This window comes from Tasmannia lanceolata, unplaced genomic scaffold (assembly GCF_043159265.1).
Source record: "Tasmannia lanceolata isolate RefF3 unplaced genomic scaffold, GAP_Taslan_0.1 ptg000019l, whole genome shotgun sequence".
Lineage (NCBI taxonomy): Eukaryota > Viridiplantae > Streptophyta > Magnoliopsida > Canellales > Winteraceae > Tasmannia > Tasmannia lanceolata.
In genome coordinates this window covers 12,597,769-12,612,415 of record NW_027518696.1, presented here as the reverse complement: position 1 = coordinate 12,612,415, position 14,647 = coordinate 12,597,769, and the positions used below count along the sequence as shown (strand labels likewise).

At 40.7% G+C, this 14,647-nt stretch overlaps 1 protein-coding gene across 2 annotated transcripts; it reads left to right on the top strand.

The window, feature by feature from the left end:
* The first annotated feature begins 4,082 nt into the window (after nucleotides 1-4,082).
* LOC143853135 (alpha-terpineol synthase, chloroplastic-like) lies at nucleotides 4,083-8,112 on the top strand. 2 transcript variants are annotated; one of them, XM_077362865.1, is made up of 7 exons: nucleotides 4,083-4,286; nucleotides 4,601-4,865; nucleotides 5,165-5,546; nucleotides 6,043-6,261; nucleotides 6,359-6,497; nucleotides 6,599-6,847; nucleotides 7,533-8,112. In XM_077362865.1, exons 1-7 carry the CDS (start codon nucleotides 4,149-4,151, stop codon nucleotides 7,830-7,832), a joined length of 1,692 nt encoding a protein of 563 aa, XP_077218980.1. In that variant the 5' UTR covers nucleotides 4,083-4,148; the 3' UTR covers nucleotides 7,833-8,112. The 2 variants fall into 2 exon arrangements, with proteins under 2 accessions (XP_077218980.1, XP_077218981.1); XM_077362866.1 differs by lacking the exon at nucleotides 6,599-6,847.
* Nucleotides 8,113-14,647: the final 6,535 nt, after the last annotated feature.

The window sequence follows — 14,647 nt, the reverse complement described above, 5'->3', positions numbered from 1 at the left end:
TAGTTGTCTCCTCAGGATACACAGTCGTTTGTCACTCCTAATTTGAAGAAATCTTTGTTGCATATTTTCTAAGGGCCGGCGATGATTTTTCCACCCCGTGTAGGATTATGTGCCCCACTTTTGACATGATTTGAGGTCAAAAACCGTTGAAAGTTGGCCCATAATTCTCGTTAAAAGGGGGCCGCACAATCCTACAGAGGGCGAAAAAATCATCTCTCTTTTCTAAATATGAGTTTTTTAAAGGGAGGTGATTTCTTCACCCCTCCCCTCTGTAGGATTATGCACCCCGTTTTAACGGAATGTGGGCAAACTCTAACGCTTTTTGAGAATCCTACTATGATTTAAAATTTAATCGGCATATATATAGTGAAACGATATAGGCACAACTATGTTTTGATAAGAGGTGTGAACTCACCTTGTCCTATATGCTGTCAAAACATGGTTGTTCTTATATCATCTCCATATATATATGTGTGTGTGTGAGACATTGGTACAACTCTCTAGCATGTAGATGGGGGGGGGGGGGGGGGGGTGGGGGGGGAACACAAAGGTATCGGATATGCAAAGGGTCATCTGTTAAATGAATATTTTATGGAATACTAAGGCCCTGTTCGTTTCGGATTGTAGCTGTTGTAAAATCTGTTTTGGAGATGGGAGAAATAGAGTAGAGAGGAGATGCTTCAAGGCGCGATTTCGCTTTCCGTAAGACAATATTCGCCCCCACCAGTTAGTGTGCAAGGGGTACCACGAATATGCCTCCAAGATACAATGAAGCCTGGTGTTATCACCACCAAGATATCTGTTGACGTTTTGCACCAAACAGAAACAGACCCAAGAATCACCTTTAGAATGGAACAAGTATTTGAGACCCCTAGTTACTGTTTCTGCAGAAAACAGTACACTAGAATTGTTTCTGGAATAAAATTGTAAACAGTAATTGTAAAGGCTTTTTTATGAGAGTTTAAGGCTCTTGAATTTGTAAAAATCAAGTCACACAAAGTGGATTCCGAATTTTCTTATCAATGGTGAGATTCTGCTCTTTTTATAGAGCTACTGGTGTCTTTTCTGTTGAAAACACACCCCTACAGGGCACCTCTTTAGAGCGGGCTTGATTCTGGCCGTTAGATCGCGCCCATCCGCGACTCTGCGGTCCAGATCAATCCTGGATTGACCATTGGATTGTGTAAAAACCCTTTCAACCCCGCACCCCTGGATGTCATGACCGTTGGGGCGACGTGCGAAGTGCAAAGTGCGCCTAAAAAAGCGCCAATAAAGCCCATCGCGCGCGTGTGCGAACCGTGCGTTGCACCGTCCCGCGGGTCCACCCAATGGCTAAAGCCCATTGTTTATTTAAAACAATAAAGAGAAGAGGGAAAAGCTATTTAAGCTCTTCTCCAACTTTTCTCCAATCCGATGTGGAACTATCTTTCAAAAGCAACTTCTCAAAAAGCAACCCCTTTTTACTAAATAAAAGCATTTTGTTCATAAAATACTTGAAAAACAACTTTGTTTTGAAAATTACACTAACAGTAGCCACTGTCTGTGAGCCCCCAACCGATTATTGAACCAATAATCGGTTGGCGGCTCACAGACAGTGGCTACAATCCGAAACGAGCAAGGCCCTCATTTTTTTACTATAACGTCCAAAATATGAGATTGGACTTAAAATTTGAGTCAAATAATCAATTTAAAAGGAACAAGGCCTAAGTGAGAGCTTATTTCATCTCATTTACAAATCAAAATTATTTGAGTAGATTTATGGTTGGAGACATCATCATAATCCTACCTTAGGCAATGAATCTATCTTCCAATGCCCTGTTCATTTTAGATTTTGCCAATTGATGATGAGTCCAACAACAAATATTGGACTCAAAATTAGGTGGGATTTGAGTCCAATAATCAGATTTGGACTCACAATCGGTTGTCAAAATCTGAAACGAACATGGCCTAGGAGAACTCAAAATCTATTTTCCAAATCTATCGTAAGGTCAATTGCATGTAGGCCTTGTTTCGTTTGGATTTTTAAAACCGACTGTCAGTCCAAAAATGATTATTGTACTCAAAATTAACTTTGAGTTCTCTGTTTTGGACTTAGTCGGTTCTCAAAATCCAAACCGATCAGGGCTTTAATTTTGAGTCCAATGAACTGTTAAGGAAATTGAATTCAAAATTTCCGTATCCAATGAAAAGAAAGGAAATAGGAGTCCATAAAAGTGATAGAACAGTCCTATCCATTGAAAATTCGACAAAATTACCAATTTCTAATAGAAAGTTACGTATCTCGGGAAATTAGAAAAAAAATACTCATATGTCGTGGAAAATGAAAAAAAAATTTGGGGGGTTCGTTCGTCTTAGACATAAGGGGGCTGACCCAATTGAGTTGGACCTATTAAGGAGTTTGGCCCAACACAACAGGGGCAGCTGCTCCCCGGCTCCCCTTATGCCACATGTAGCTCTGCCCTGTATACCATGGAGAAGGAAAAAGTGCCCCTATCTCTGTATCTCATTTTCCGTAATATATGAGTATTTTTGTCATTTTATGAGATTTGGGTACTGTAGTCATTTTATATGAGACAGGAGTATTTATGTCATTTCTTATGACATATGAGTATTATTTTCATTTTCCAAAAGATATGCCTATTTCTATCACTTTCAGTGAGAGATTGGTAGTTTTATCAATCATTTTCTAGATATGGAAATTTTGGTCATTTTCTATGAGATAAAGGTATTTTGGTTTTTCCCATGTGGTATGGATTTTTTTTTTTTTTTTGGGAGAAAGATGAGATCTTATTAATAATAAAGAGTAGAGAGCGTGACAAGGAAGTCAATGCTATAAAGGGTATAACAAGAAAACGAAATCAATGGGGAGTGATAATCGAAGATCTCCAAACTTGTCGGGTAACCCCTGCTCGGGCTAGGTGATCCGCCTCACTATTTGTCGATCTTCGAACTTACCGTGGTGGTAGATTCTAACTAGGTAATGGGCAAGACGATCCTGGATCTAGTCAAATAGCTTCACAAACCCACCCATCTAAAAGCATTGAAGGAATCTCCCTCAATCAAAAGGTGATCCATGTCTGCCCTATCAATCATCCAGACTCCTCAGTATTTTCGTCATTTAAATGAGACAGTGGTAACTTTTGTTATTTTTCCATGAGATATAGATATTTTTGTCATTTTCTACTAGGTATGAGTATTTTAGTCATTTAAATCAGCATCTTCCCCCATCGATGAAGTATGATTCTATCTTTATATTTTTTCCTAATTAATCTGTCTTTCTATATTTAGGCTTTAATTAAGTTAGATTAGGATGATTCTATCTTTATATTTTTTCCTAATTATATTTAGGCTTTGCGTGTTCTATATGAAGTATAAACACAATTAGTCTCTTTGTAATTTAGCCAAGATTAGTGAAATATTATCAAATTTATCAGTATCTATCATCCCTCCCAATATTAAAATGAGTTCCAAATTCCACACTTTCACTGTCTCATCGATTTCGTGCATCAATTATCATCATACCAGAATACTCTACCAAACTACTGAATTGGCAGAAATCAGAAAAATTGCCAACGTGATGCTCACAATTCCGTGTTGTATCACAACTTTCCAATCTCTCTCTCTCTACTCCACAATTGTCTCCATGAGGTTTTTTCTCATATATTTGTTTCCCAATATAAAATAAATTTATGTTATAGAACGAGAGAGGGAAAGACAACATATCTTTGTTTCCCAATATGTTTCCCAATATAAAATAAATATTTTATAGAAAGAGAGGAGAAAGTGTTGATTCACACCACTCCACGTTGCTAGACTGATTGTATAGTTTACCTACTGGTTCTAATTTAATTAAGTTTCAATATCATTTTCCTTTTTAAGTAAGATTTTACTACCCACAGATTTAGAGGAACTTTGGATTAGATTTGAAGATCGTGAAAAACGGGCTCTGACCAATCCCAAAAGCTTCGTGTTTCATGAAATCTCTCTACTGTGAGAAGAAACTCCATATCCATACATTAAGTGAAATGGGTATAAATACATTCACCGTTTGTCCTACTAATCATAGCTTAGTTAAGACAAGCTCTTCATCTTTTATTCTTCCTCTTTACCTTGCCCCTCCTCTACCAAGATCTCAGATAAAGTTCAAAATGGCTAATCAGGTTTCATGCGTTCCAAGCACTCAAACATTGAAGCCGACTATCACGACTATCGCCCGAAGATCAGCAAATTATGAAGAAAGCTTTGCGGATTATGATTTCATTCAGTCATTAAAGTGTGATTACACGGTGATCATTCGCATTCCCTAGTGTTTTTCCCATAGTTTCAAACCTCCTCTGTGTCATCATTGGCTCCTCAGAGTTGACTCTCTTTTACCTTGGCTACATTCTTATTCAGTCCATATATTTTTCCTACAAATTAGTCAAAACTCTTTTGGCTCTCGGAGCTATGATCGTGTCAACTGATCGTAATAGATCACGTCGCACCCGAGTTGATTGGGATTTGCTTTGGCTGAATTTTGGCCTGCATCCACATTTTGTAACATTGATTTTCCCATAATTGTGGTGTGGATCTTATTGTAACTTGTTTGAACATTATGCAGGGTGAGATGTACGAGAGGCGGCTCGAAAAGCTAAAGGAAGAAGTTAGGCTTTTGCTCGAAAAAGTAGACCAAAGTGTAGTAGATAGACTAAAGCTGATCGATACTCTCCAACGCTTAGGTGTGGGGTATCACTTTAAGAAGGAGATCAAGGAAGCACTAAGGATAATCTCAACGGATGACTCCAACACGAGGTTGAAAGACGATCTCTATGCCACAGCTCTCCGATTTAGGCTCCTCAGACAACATGGGTTTGAGGTCTCACAAGGTGCATATGCTCTCATTTCACACAATGTTGCCTATAAACTTTGCTATGATTACTACTTTTTTTTTAGCAAAAGATAACTATATAAAAGAGAGAAAAGATTACACTAGGTCAACGGACAAAGCTTGCCCAAAATACAAGGAATCCCACAAAGCTCATGATTTGGCCAATCGATCTGCAAGATCGCTGGCGCTCGTAGGAACGTCATGGACAAAAGATCAAAATCTTTAATCATACATTGAAGAAATTTCATCCATTAACCTAGCTATGATCTCTAATTTTACAATGTTTGTGAAAAACAGATGTTCTCAATGGCTTCAAGGGCGATAAGGGTGATTTCATGGCATCTCTTTGTGAAGATACAAAGGGGATGTTGAGCTTGTATGAAGCTTCACACCTTGCTTATGAAGGAGAAATTTTATTGGACGAGGCCAAAGCTTTCACAACCGTGCATCTCCACGATGCTCTCAAAGGAAAGAGGATAGAACAGAAGCTAGCAAGACAAGTACATCATGCTTTGAAGCTTCCTTTGCATTGGAGATTGCCAAAGTTAGAGTCTAGGTGGTATATTGAAGAAATATATGTTGAAGAAGAGGACAGTAACCCTTTGTTATTTGAGCTGGCTAAGTTGGATTACAACATGGTACAAGGCATATACCAGACCAACGTTAAAGCCACGTCCAGGTAAGGACATCAAAGATGCCAGTAACATATATCTATCTATCATTATATATATAGGGCATGATAAATTCACACCCCCTGTAGGATAATTCGCACCCCTTTAAGGTGAATTGACGTTAAAAAGCGTTAAAGTCTGCCATATACCCTCCTTTAAAGAGGTGCGAATTATCCTCCAGGAAGTGGGAATTTATCATCGCCCTATATATATAATGATAGAGTGGAGATATCATACATAGTACAAGTTATAATGATAGAGTGTAGATAACATACATACTGTACAATGAAATATGGAGTGGGGACATCATTTCCATCTATAATATAAGTTATAACATATAATCTTATATCTAGGGAAGTAATATTAATTAAAAAGTGGCACTCCTCTCTTTCTTTACACTTTTGTTAAAAGCTGCAATCCCCCAAAGATGTGCATCAAAAGCTAATCCGGAAAGCCCTCCACCCTATCTCGAATCTTATCTTATCTGTTGCTCTTATTTCTTAGGTGGTGGAAGAATTTGGGTCTTGGAAAGCAATTGAGCTTTGCTAGAGACCGTTTGATAGAGTGCTTTTTATGGGCTCTTGGACCTTTATCCGAACCTGAGTTTGGGCTTAGTAGAGAGGTGGTTACAAAAGCATTTCAACTAATAACATCCATTGACGATATCTACGATCTCCATGGCTCCCTAGAAGAACTAGAGCTTTTTACTGATGTTGTGGAAAGGTTGGTAGTTCAATATTCACCATTTTTCTTTTAGACAGTTTGTCAATGCTTCTTGTTTAATTCTCATACTCGCGATCTTTTGATGGAATTTTTTCAGATGGGATGTTAACGTGATGGAACAACTTCCACATTACATGAAGTTATGTTTTCTTGCTCTCTTCAACACTATCAATGAAATTGCTTATGACACCCTAAAAGAACAGGGATGGGAAATTACCCAATACCTAAAGAAACTGGTACTACATTAATCTTATTTCATTGATGCAAAGTCTAATTTAATTATCATACTTGCTAGTGTTCAACTTATCTAGTAAGTGGTTTAATTTCTTTAATTCAGTGGGCAGATTTATGTAAAGCATACCTTCAAGAGGCAAAATGGTACAGCAACAGATATACACCGACGCTTGATGAGTATATTAAAAATGGAGTGATGTCGATAGCAGGACCCGTCGTACTAGGACATGCTTATTTTTCAATGAAATCAAAGATAAGAAAGGAAGCAATAGAATGCATAGAAAACAATAAGGGTATTATTCTCTGGGCATCGATGTTTGCTCGACTTTGGGATGATTTGGCGACCTCAACGGTACATAAGCTATATTTCTATTATTCTTCGTCTTGGTTTTACACTGTTTATGTTGGATATTTAATTTCAAAATATTTTATTTGAAAAATAAGTTTTTTCAAAGAGACACTTCTTTTTGTGAAATAGTATTTCCAATCAAAAGAGTATTTTTAAATGAAAGGGTACTTTCATTTGAAAAGGTACCTTCATGTCTTTTTAATTATCTTCTATAAAAGAAGAAGGCTTAGTGTCTCATTTCCAAAAAAGATTCTCTCCTCTTTCACTCCTCTTTTTTCTCTAAGTGCGGGCATACAGGTTATCTTAACTTTGGGTGCAGCCATTGTTCTTGACGTAGGCATTGTATCATCAGGACTTATTTTCTGGTAGCCACCTGCAAAAGCGGAGAAATTAAAGTCTTTAAATGGCTCTGTGTCTTTCGACGTAAAACTGGACGTAAATTTTGTTTTATGTTCATTTTTACAACATAAAACAAATTTTGGTCCATTTTTACATCGAAAGAAACGGAGCCTTGAGAGAAAGCCTCGGCTTTCCTTGCCTGCCTCCTATTTCTATCTTTCTAATTTTCTTTTGTGTTTCTTGCTTTGATTATTTGCGTCACTCCCTTTTGATCATTCACCATACCAATTTGTCCCAACAGTTTATTTAAATGATAGACTTCACTGCTTGTGTATATATTCTTCTGCAGGCAGAGATAGAGAGAGGTGATGTTCCCAAATCTATCCAATGTTATATGCATGAAACTGGCGCTTCAGAGGCAGTTGCTCGCCAACATATACTTGGTATAATTAGCGATACGTGGAAGAAGATGAATAAAGATTCAATATCTAGTTCCTTGTTTCCAGAACCATTTATCAAGATTGTAGTGGATGCGGGACGGATTTGCCATCACTATTACCATGAGAGCGATGGATTTGGTGCTCCAAACAGCCAAACGAAAGAGCAAATCATTTTACTGTTGGTTGAACCTATTTTGGTTAAGAAATAATATGCCCAGTTGGGTTCAGGTGGTTGTTGAGGATTGATGAGAGTTACCAATATATACCCAAATGTCTTTATGGGCAATGATATTTTCACTCCCCTTACAGTACGCATTCGCTCCCCTTTTAACTTGATTTGACGTCAAAAAGCATTAATAAGGGGAGTGAATGCGTACTGCAGGGGGAGTGAAAATATCATCGCCCGTCTTTATTTGTATACAATGATTTGAGTCATTGAGACATAAAATTGGAATGTAATCATGTTTAAATATTAAATAAATATTAAATTATATATGTCACGCCCCAAACCCAAGATCCTAAGCTCAGCCTGCGACAACGCCGCCACACACCTGCAAGGCCAACCCTACAAGCATGCAAGGCATTCGATATCACAAGCAATACAATCATATGTCCAAAATTGTATCCACGCATACATCAGAGTACTAAAATCAATGTAAAACTAACACATCAATATCTACCAGTTGTCTAAGGTAGTATACTCACTCAAGTGTAAATTGAATGTACTAGTATTTTTCCCAAAATAAAATGAGACTACGCTCCGACTCCAAATCCTTGCAAGAGTCGAGGCTTAAAATCTGAAAAAATATAATCCACGGGTGAGCTACTGCTGAAAAAATATTATCCTCTTTTCCTCTTTTTGATAGACTTTATCTACACTTCCTCTTTTAAAGATAATTAAAGGAGAAAACTTTTACATAGGGATTTTTGCCAAAGGAATTCCGTGGCTGGCTGTTGCATGAGAGAGCAGCCACCTCAAATGAATAAATGAATTAGACAAAATCTACTGAAACTTTTGCAACAACCAGCCGTGAAATTCCTTTATGAGTAAGTCCCTAGCAAATCCCAGTATAGAAGGGATTTGCTAGGGAATTTCTCAGAAAGGAATTTAGCGGCTAGTTGTTGAATGACTTTATGTGAAAGTCCCTAGCGAAATTCCTTTATGCAGAAGTCCCCAGTGGAAAAGTTTGAAGAAAAAAAGCTTTTCAAAAATTTCTTAGTTTTCCATTGGTTGATTACAAATGGAAAAAGTAATTTGTATCACACCAGTTCAAGTTTTATTTAGAGGGACCTTCAATTTACTAAGACATCCATCCAAATATGCGATAATTTTTTATGGGGTGTAAAAAGACCAGCCTATCAACTGCCGACACGTGTCTCGGGGAGGGCCCGCCACAGACACCACAGACCAGCCTATTAGCTGTCGACACGTGTCTCGAAGGGGCCCACCGCAGACCCCGCGTCAGCCGAGGTAGTTTGGTAATTACAGCAGAGTAGGTGAGCTTGAACCTATAGCTGGTCGGCACCTGTCTTGGAGCATTAACTCCCCCAACTACCCCATTTTTCCTCTATAAAAGGGCTCCTAAAGCTCATAAACGGGGTAATAACTTCTTCACCCACCACTCTAAAACTAACTCTGCACTCTTGCTCATACTGACTTGAGTGTCGAAGGGCCTGTCCGGAGTAACACTCCGGTTGGTCATTCTGACCTCGTTGGCTTCTGTGCAGAACGCAAAACGCAGAACGCAGCAGAACTCAGTTCCACAAGACTCATTCCCTTCACTTCGGCTCCTCGAGTCCTCCAGCTCGGCTCTTACGTCACTGTCATATCTGTTACCGATTTTAGGCCTAACAGATTGGCGCCATCCGTGGGACCCCGAACTAAAGGCTGTTCCAATCACTTTACAAAAATGACAGAGCGCAGGAGTGCGCGAGTGCCAACCGCGCGGACTACCCGAGCCGTGCTGCCCCGCAGGACCCGGAGTGAGCGAATCGCCTCGCTGGTGGTGGCAGCTTCTGCTACAGCTGAACAGAGCCAACCTCGTTCGGAACACCTCAACCCCATGCCCACTCCGGAGCAAGTCCAAGCTCTCTTCCAGCAAATGACAACTCTTGTTGGTCAGTACCAGCAGCTACTCCAGGCGCCTCCCCAACCTCCTCCGGAAGCTCCACGACCTGTCCAAGAAAGGCCAGATATCCACAGGGGAGAGTCATCGCACCACGGTGAGGACCGGACTCATCACTCCACCAGACAAGTCCGTCACCCCACAGCCAGGCATGCACAGACAGAGCCTCACAGCCGTCGGAGGTCGCAGTCTCGCTCTGCCCAAAGGCGCCAAGCTCACAAAGAGCGCGCACCACAAGCCAAATCCCGGTCCCGTCATTGGAGTCCGAAAAGCTACTCCGGCTCCGCGACCAGCCGATCGGTGGAAAGAAACAGGTCACCGGACCGTAGAGCTGACCCGATGCTGCAGAGAATGGAGGAGATGGATCACAGGATAGAAGAACTGGCTAAGGACCAAAGCTGGCCCGTTTCTAGAGCGTTCTCAAGCAGAACGCCATTCACCAATGACGTCATGGGTGCCCCAGCACCCAGAGCATTTAAAATACCAACTGTCCCGCAGTATGATGGGACCACCGACCCAATGGACCACCTGGAGACGTTCAGGACGATGATGCTCCTCCACGGTGCGTCGGACGGCTTCCTCTGCCGAGCATTCCCAACGACCCTGACCGGTACAGCAAGGGACTGGTACTCAAGGATCAGGCCGAACTCCATCAGCAACTTCGACGACTTCGGGGAAGATCTAGTCCGCCACTTCATGAGCAGCCGCAGGCCAAGGAAAACGACAGCATCCCTGATGGCCTTGCGGCAGGAGGATAATGAACATCTCAAAGCCTTCGTCAACCGCTTCAACAGGGAGGCACTCCAAGTGCCAAATCTAGACCCCTCAGCCGCTACAAACGCACTTCTCGTGGGTGCTAGATCTAATGATTTCCGCCAAGCAGTGGCCCGCCGGAATCCTCACTCCCTAGCGGATCTAATGGCCGGGGCAGAGGAGTATATATCAGTAGAGGAGACCCTGGCTGCCCTGGACTCTAATTGGAGGAGAACCTCTGAAGACAAGAACCCTGCTAAACACCGTAGGGATGACAAGGCCGTCAGAAGAGAAAAATCCCCCCAGAGGAGGGAGGAGAACTTCACCCCTCTCAACACTTCCCGAAGAAATATCCTGGCCGCTATCAGCGGAGAAGAGTTCGTAAAGTGGCCAACCCCGATGATCTCCAAAGGAAACAGGAGAGACAAGTCGAAGTACTGTCATTTCCACAGGGACCACGGCCACGACACGGATGAATGCTGGCAGCTGAAGGAGGAAATAGAACAGTTGATTAGTAGGGGCTATTTGAAAAAATACGTCCGAAGCGACGCCCGCCGAAGTGAGCCCAAGGAGAAAGGTCCCCAGGGCCGGGGCCCTCGGCGGTCACAACCGCCCCCCGCCCAGGGTCAATCTCCTCCGCCGTCCAGTCCGCAACTAGAGACACACCGTTCCCAACCAAGGGGAGTCATTGGCACAATTATGGGTGGCCCGGCAGCTGGGGGCACCTCGTCCGCTGCTCGAAAAGCATACGCACGTTGTGGACCCCGATCCGAGAGAGGCGGCGGGGACGTGTGCCCCCACGCGAGTCAGTCTCAGGATCATCCACGTGAATGGAGAGCTCTACCAAGGAACTCTCGAAAGAAAGTGCCTCTCACAGCATGAGTGGCGATACAAAGGTGAGATGCCTCTCGATTCGGGGACTAGCCCAGATTCGAGGCGTACCTTAAACAAAGAAGAGTCGCCATCCAAGGAAAGTGGGCCAAGGATCCCATACTATGCTCTGTTGCAACGGATAACCAGAGATATAAAATAGGGTTCGTGCCTGGTTACGAATTCGGAAGGTCTGAAGAGAACATCATCCGCCCAAGTGCAAGCACCTGGTCTCTTATGCCATTTGTTATTGATTTTAAAGAATTTTGAGCGAAAGTCATATGAAATGGGAATGAATATCTCCGAGAAGACGTCTATCTAATCATACATGTCTCGGAGAGGAAATCAAAGGCACACAAGATAAAATAAAAGGAACATGTGTCACCTAAGCATAGCTAGGTTATAAGTGACATGCCTAATGGGTGTCTAAGTTCTGATGAACAAACACATGCATGACACACCAAAAAGTATAAGGTCTGTGCAATAAAGTAAGAAAACACTGCAAAACATAGAAAATGACTCGATACCATACAACCCTAAGACTCTAATTTATACCTAGGCCCGAGTCTTTAGATGATCTGATGTTCATCCAAAGAAGCCTACGTATCCCCGCCTCCACGAGAATCAAGGCAACGTAGTTCTTCGCACCTATTCTAAGCTATGATACCTAAGACATCTAGACCTCTATCCTAGACTCGATCTAAAAGACCGGACTAGTTCTTAAAGCTTCTTGTGTGATTATTTAAATTCCAATGGATTGTAGATTTTAGGACACCCTATATGGCTTAACTAAATGCAGGTTAGCCCTAAGCTAATGCAGGTGGTTTCTATAATCTATGTGTAGCTAGGCTGTATATCCTAAGAAAAAACAGTAGGATCTATCGCATCTTAGACCTAGTCATCAATTGGCGATGTGGATCGCCAACTGACCGGACGGAGGCGTAAAACTCCTAACTAGGACTCACTCCTAACTCTAGCACAAACAAATAAAACACACAACAAACAAACAACGAACAAGGGAGCAACTCCCGACTCAAAAACTCTCTATCTAGGACAACCTCCTAACTCTAGAGGAAGATCTTTTCGAAAAAAATAATATTTTGAAAGATTTTTGTAATTTTGAAAGATTTAAAATGCTTATTTTTAAAGGTTTGGCTGGACTTGGGATGTGGATCCCAAGCTGCACTACGTACCCTGTTGAAAGGGATCAAGCCAACGTAGTTCGGAACAGATTTCCTAACTACTTCTAATGACTCAAGATTTTTGAGATTTTTGGTTTTTCAGATGTTTTTGTTGTTTTTAAGTGTTTTTGACTCAAGGGGGATAAATCCTATCATCATAAGGGGAGGACAGACTCCTGATATCCCGCAAAGGTTGGACAGCATCCTATGCTTTGCGGGGGAAAAGAACAGAAACACAACTCTGCAAGGGTTGGACAGCATCCTATACCTTGCAAGAGTGGATAGAAAAACACATGATTTGACGAAAGGTAGGATAGAATCCTAACCCCTATGATGATAGAATTTGATTCCTGAAAAAGAGGACTGACTCTCTAGACTAAGGACAGATTCCTATGCTAGGGACTGACTCTGAAAATAGGATTCTAAGAAGGAGGTGCTAATGAGATAAAGCCTGTCTCCTAAAAGAAAATGAGTAAAGAAGGGTGCTAGTGAGACTATCAAGCTAAGATAAAGCTCACAAGTAATAAGGAAAAAGAGACCTTGCGCATATTCAGCAAAGGTAAAACACCCAGCCGGGTCGGACAGCTACCTAGCCCTAGGGTGCAACAAATGTGCAACCCAATACCCATAAGGGTAAGGGGTATGTTGCCAAGCCGAGTAAGGTGTTCTCCCAAAATCAAACGACGCACAAAGAGGAGGTTTAGCAAGAGAATGAGACTGGGTAAGTCTCTTAGACACAGAGGTAGGATAGAGAAAAATGCTAGCAAGACTGGGCAAGTCTCCTCAGCATAAGGATGAGACAGAGAAAAATGCTAGCAAGACTGGGCAAGTCTCCTAGGATGGGCTTAGGCTAGCGCCTTCATCGCCCTTGCAACGAGAGGGAATTCTAATATCTAAAGAATTTAACAAAAATCTAAAAGACTGTGTTAGTCTATCAAAGAGAGAAGGAAAGTCTACCAGATAATCACAAATTCCATTATATTCTTATAAAAATAAATCAAGTACTAAACAAAAAAAAAATTCAATTAAACAATACACGATCTATAACAATTATAAAATGATAAACAACATTAATTAGTCCAGACCAGCCGCTGGATAGCCTAATAAAGTAAAAACAATATCAAACACTTCAAAACCAACCACAAATCCCAATACGGGGACTCCAATGAAATCAGATGATGCCAAAGTAATCATCTGATATCAAATACACATGATAATATTTCTAATCCCGCCTTGAGATCAGACAGTACTCATGTCGATAATATCGAACAGAGTAGTCATCTGATCTCCTTCTTCCTATTAACAATTTATTTAAATAAATAGGAATGAGTATAAGAAGCTTTGAGATAATCACACCTGAATAATCCATTTATCTTCAGAATCTAACTCAAAACTATAAGATGAAAGAGAAATATTAAATTTCCAACAGATTATAGAAACACATTAAATGATATTTACATCACCCTAAAAGATGGGCTTGGGATAACTCCTTCATCGCCCTTTATAATGAAAGAATGAAATGACCAAAGAGCTATGGTACGGAAAATGTCAGAACAAAAGAGATTGTAATCATTGATACCATTTGATGCTGCATTCTTCCAGATAAACTTCTCACCGTTAGGGAATATTTAACTATCCCAACATCTGAGTGTTCTTTTTTTAAATTAACCAATACAAGCAAGGGATAAGATGAGCTAATATAGTTATCAAGTCATACTCATATTCACGCTGGTAAATGAAATAGCTTTGCTAAGAGCACTATCATATTATTTAAAAAAATTTAGAAGCTACCACTTAAACCATTACAATTATTTTAATGAAGAGGAATGAGAAACAAAATACAAATGACAGCATATACTGGAATCTTTAGTAGATTATCTAAATTCTAAGGTATTCATGAACAACAAAGGCAAAATTAAACTTACTTGAATCTGGATTGTTTGGATTACCTTCGATCTTCAAATCAGAGTGTTATTCTTGTGCATTGAATTTGCTCTTTCTCCTCTTTTCAAAGGGTCAACGAAACTTCCAATTTCTTTTCCGATGAAGTTTCCCTCAGAAAAATCCAATTCGCTATTGTGGGTCATTGGCCTA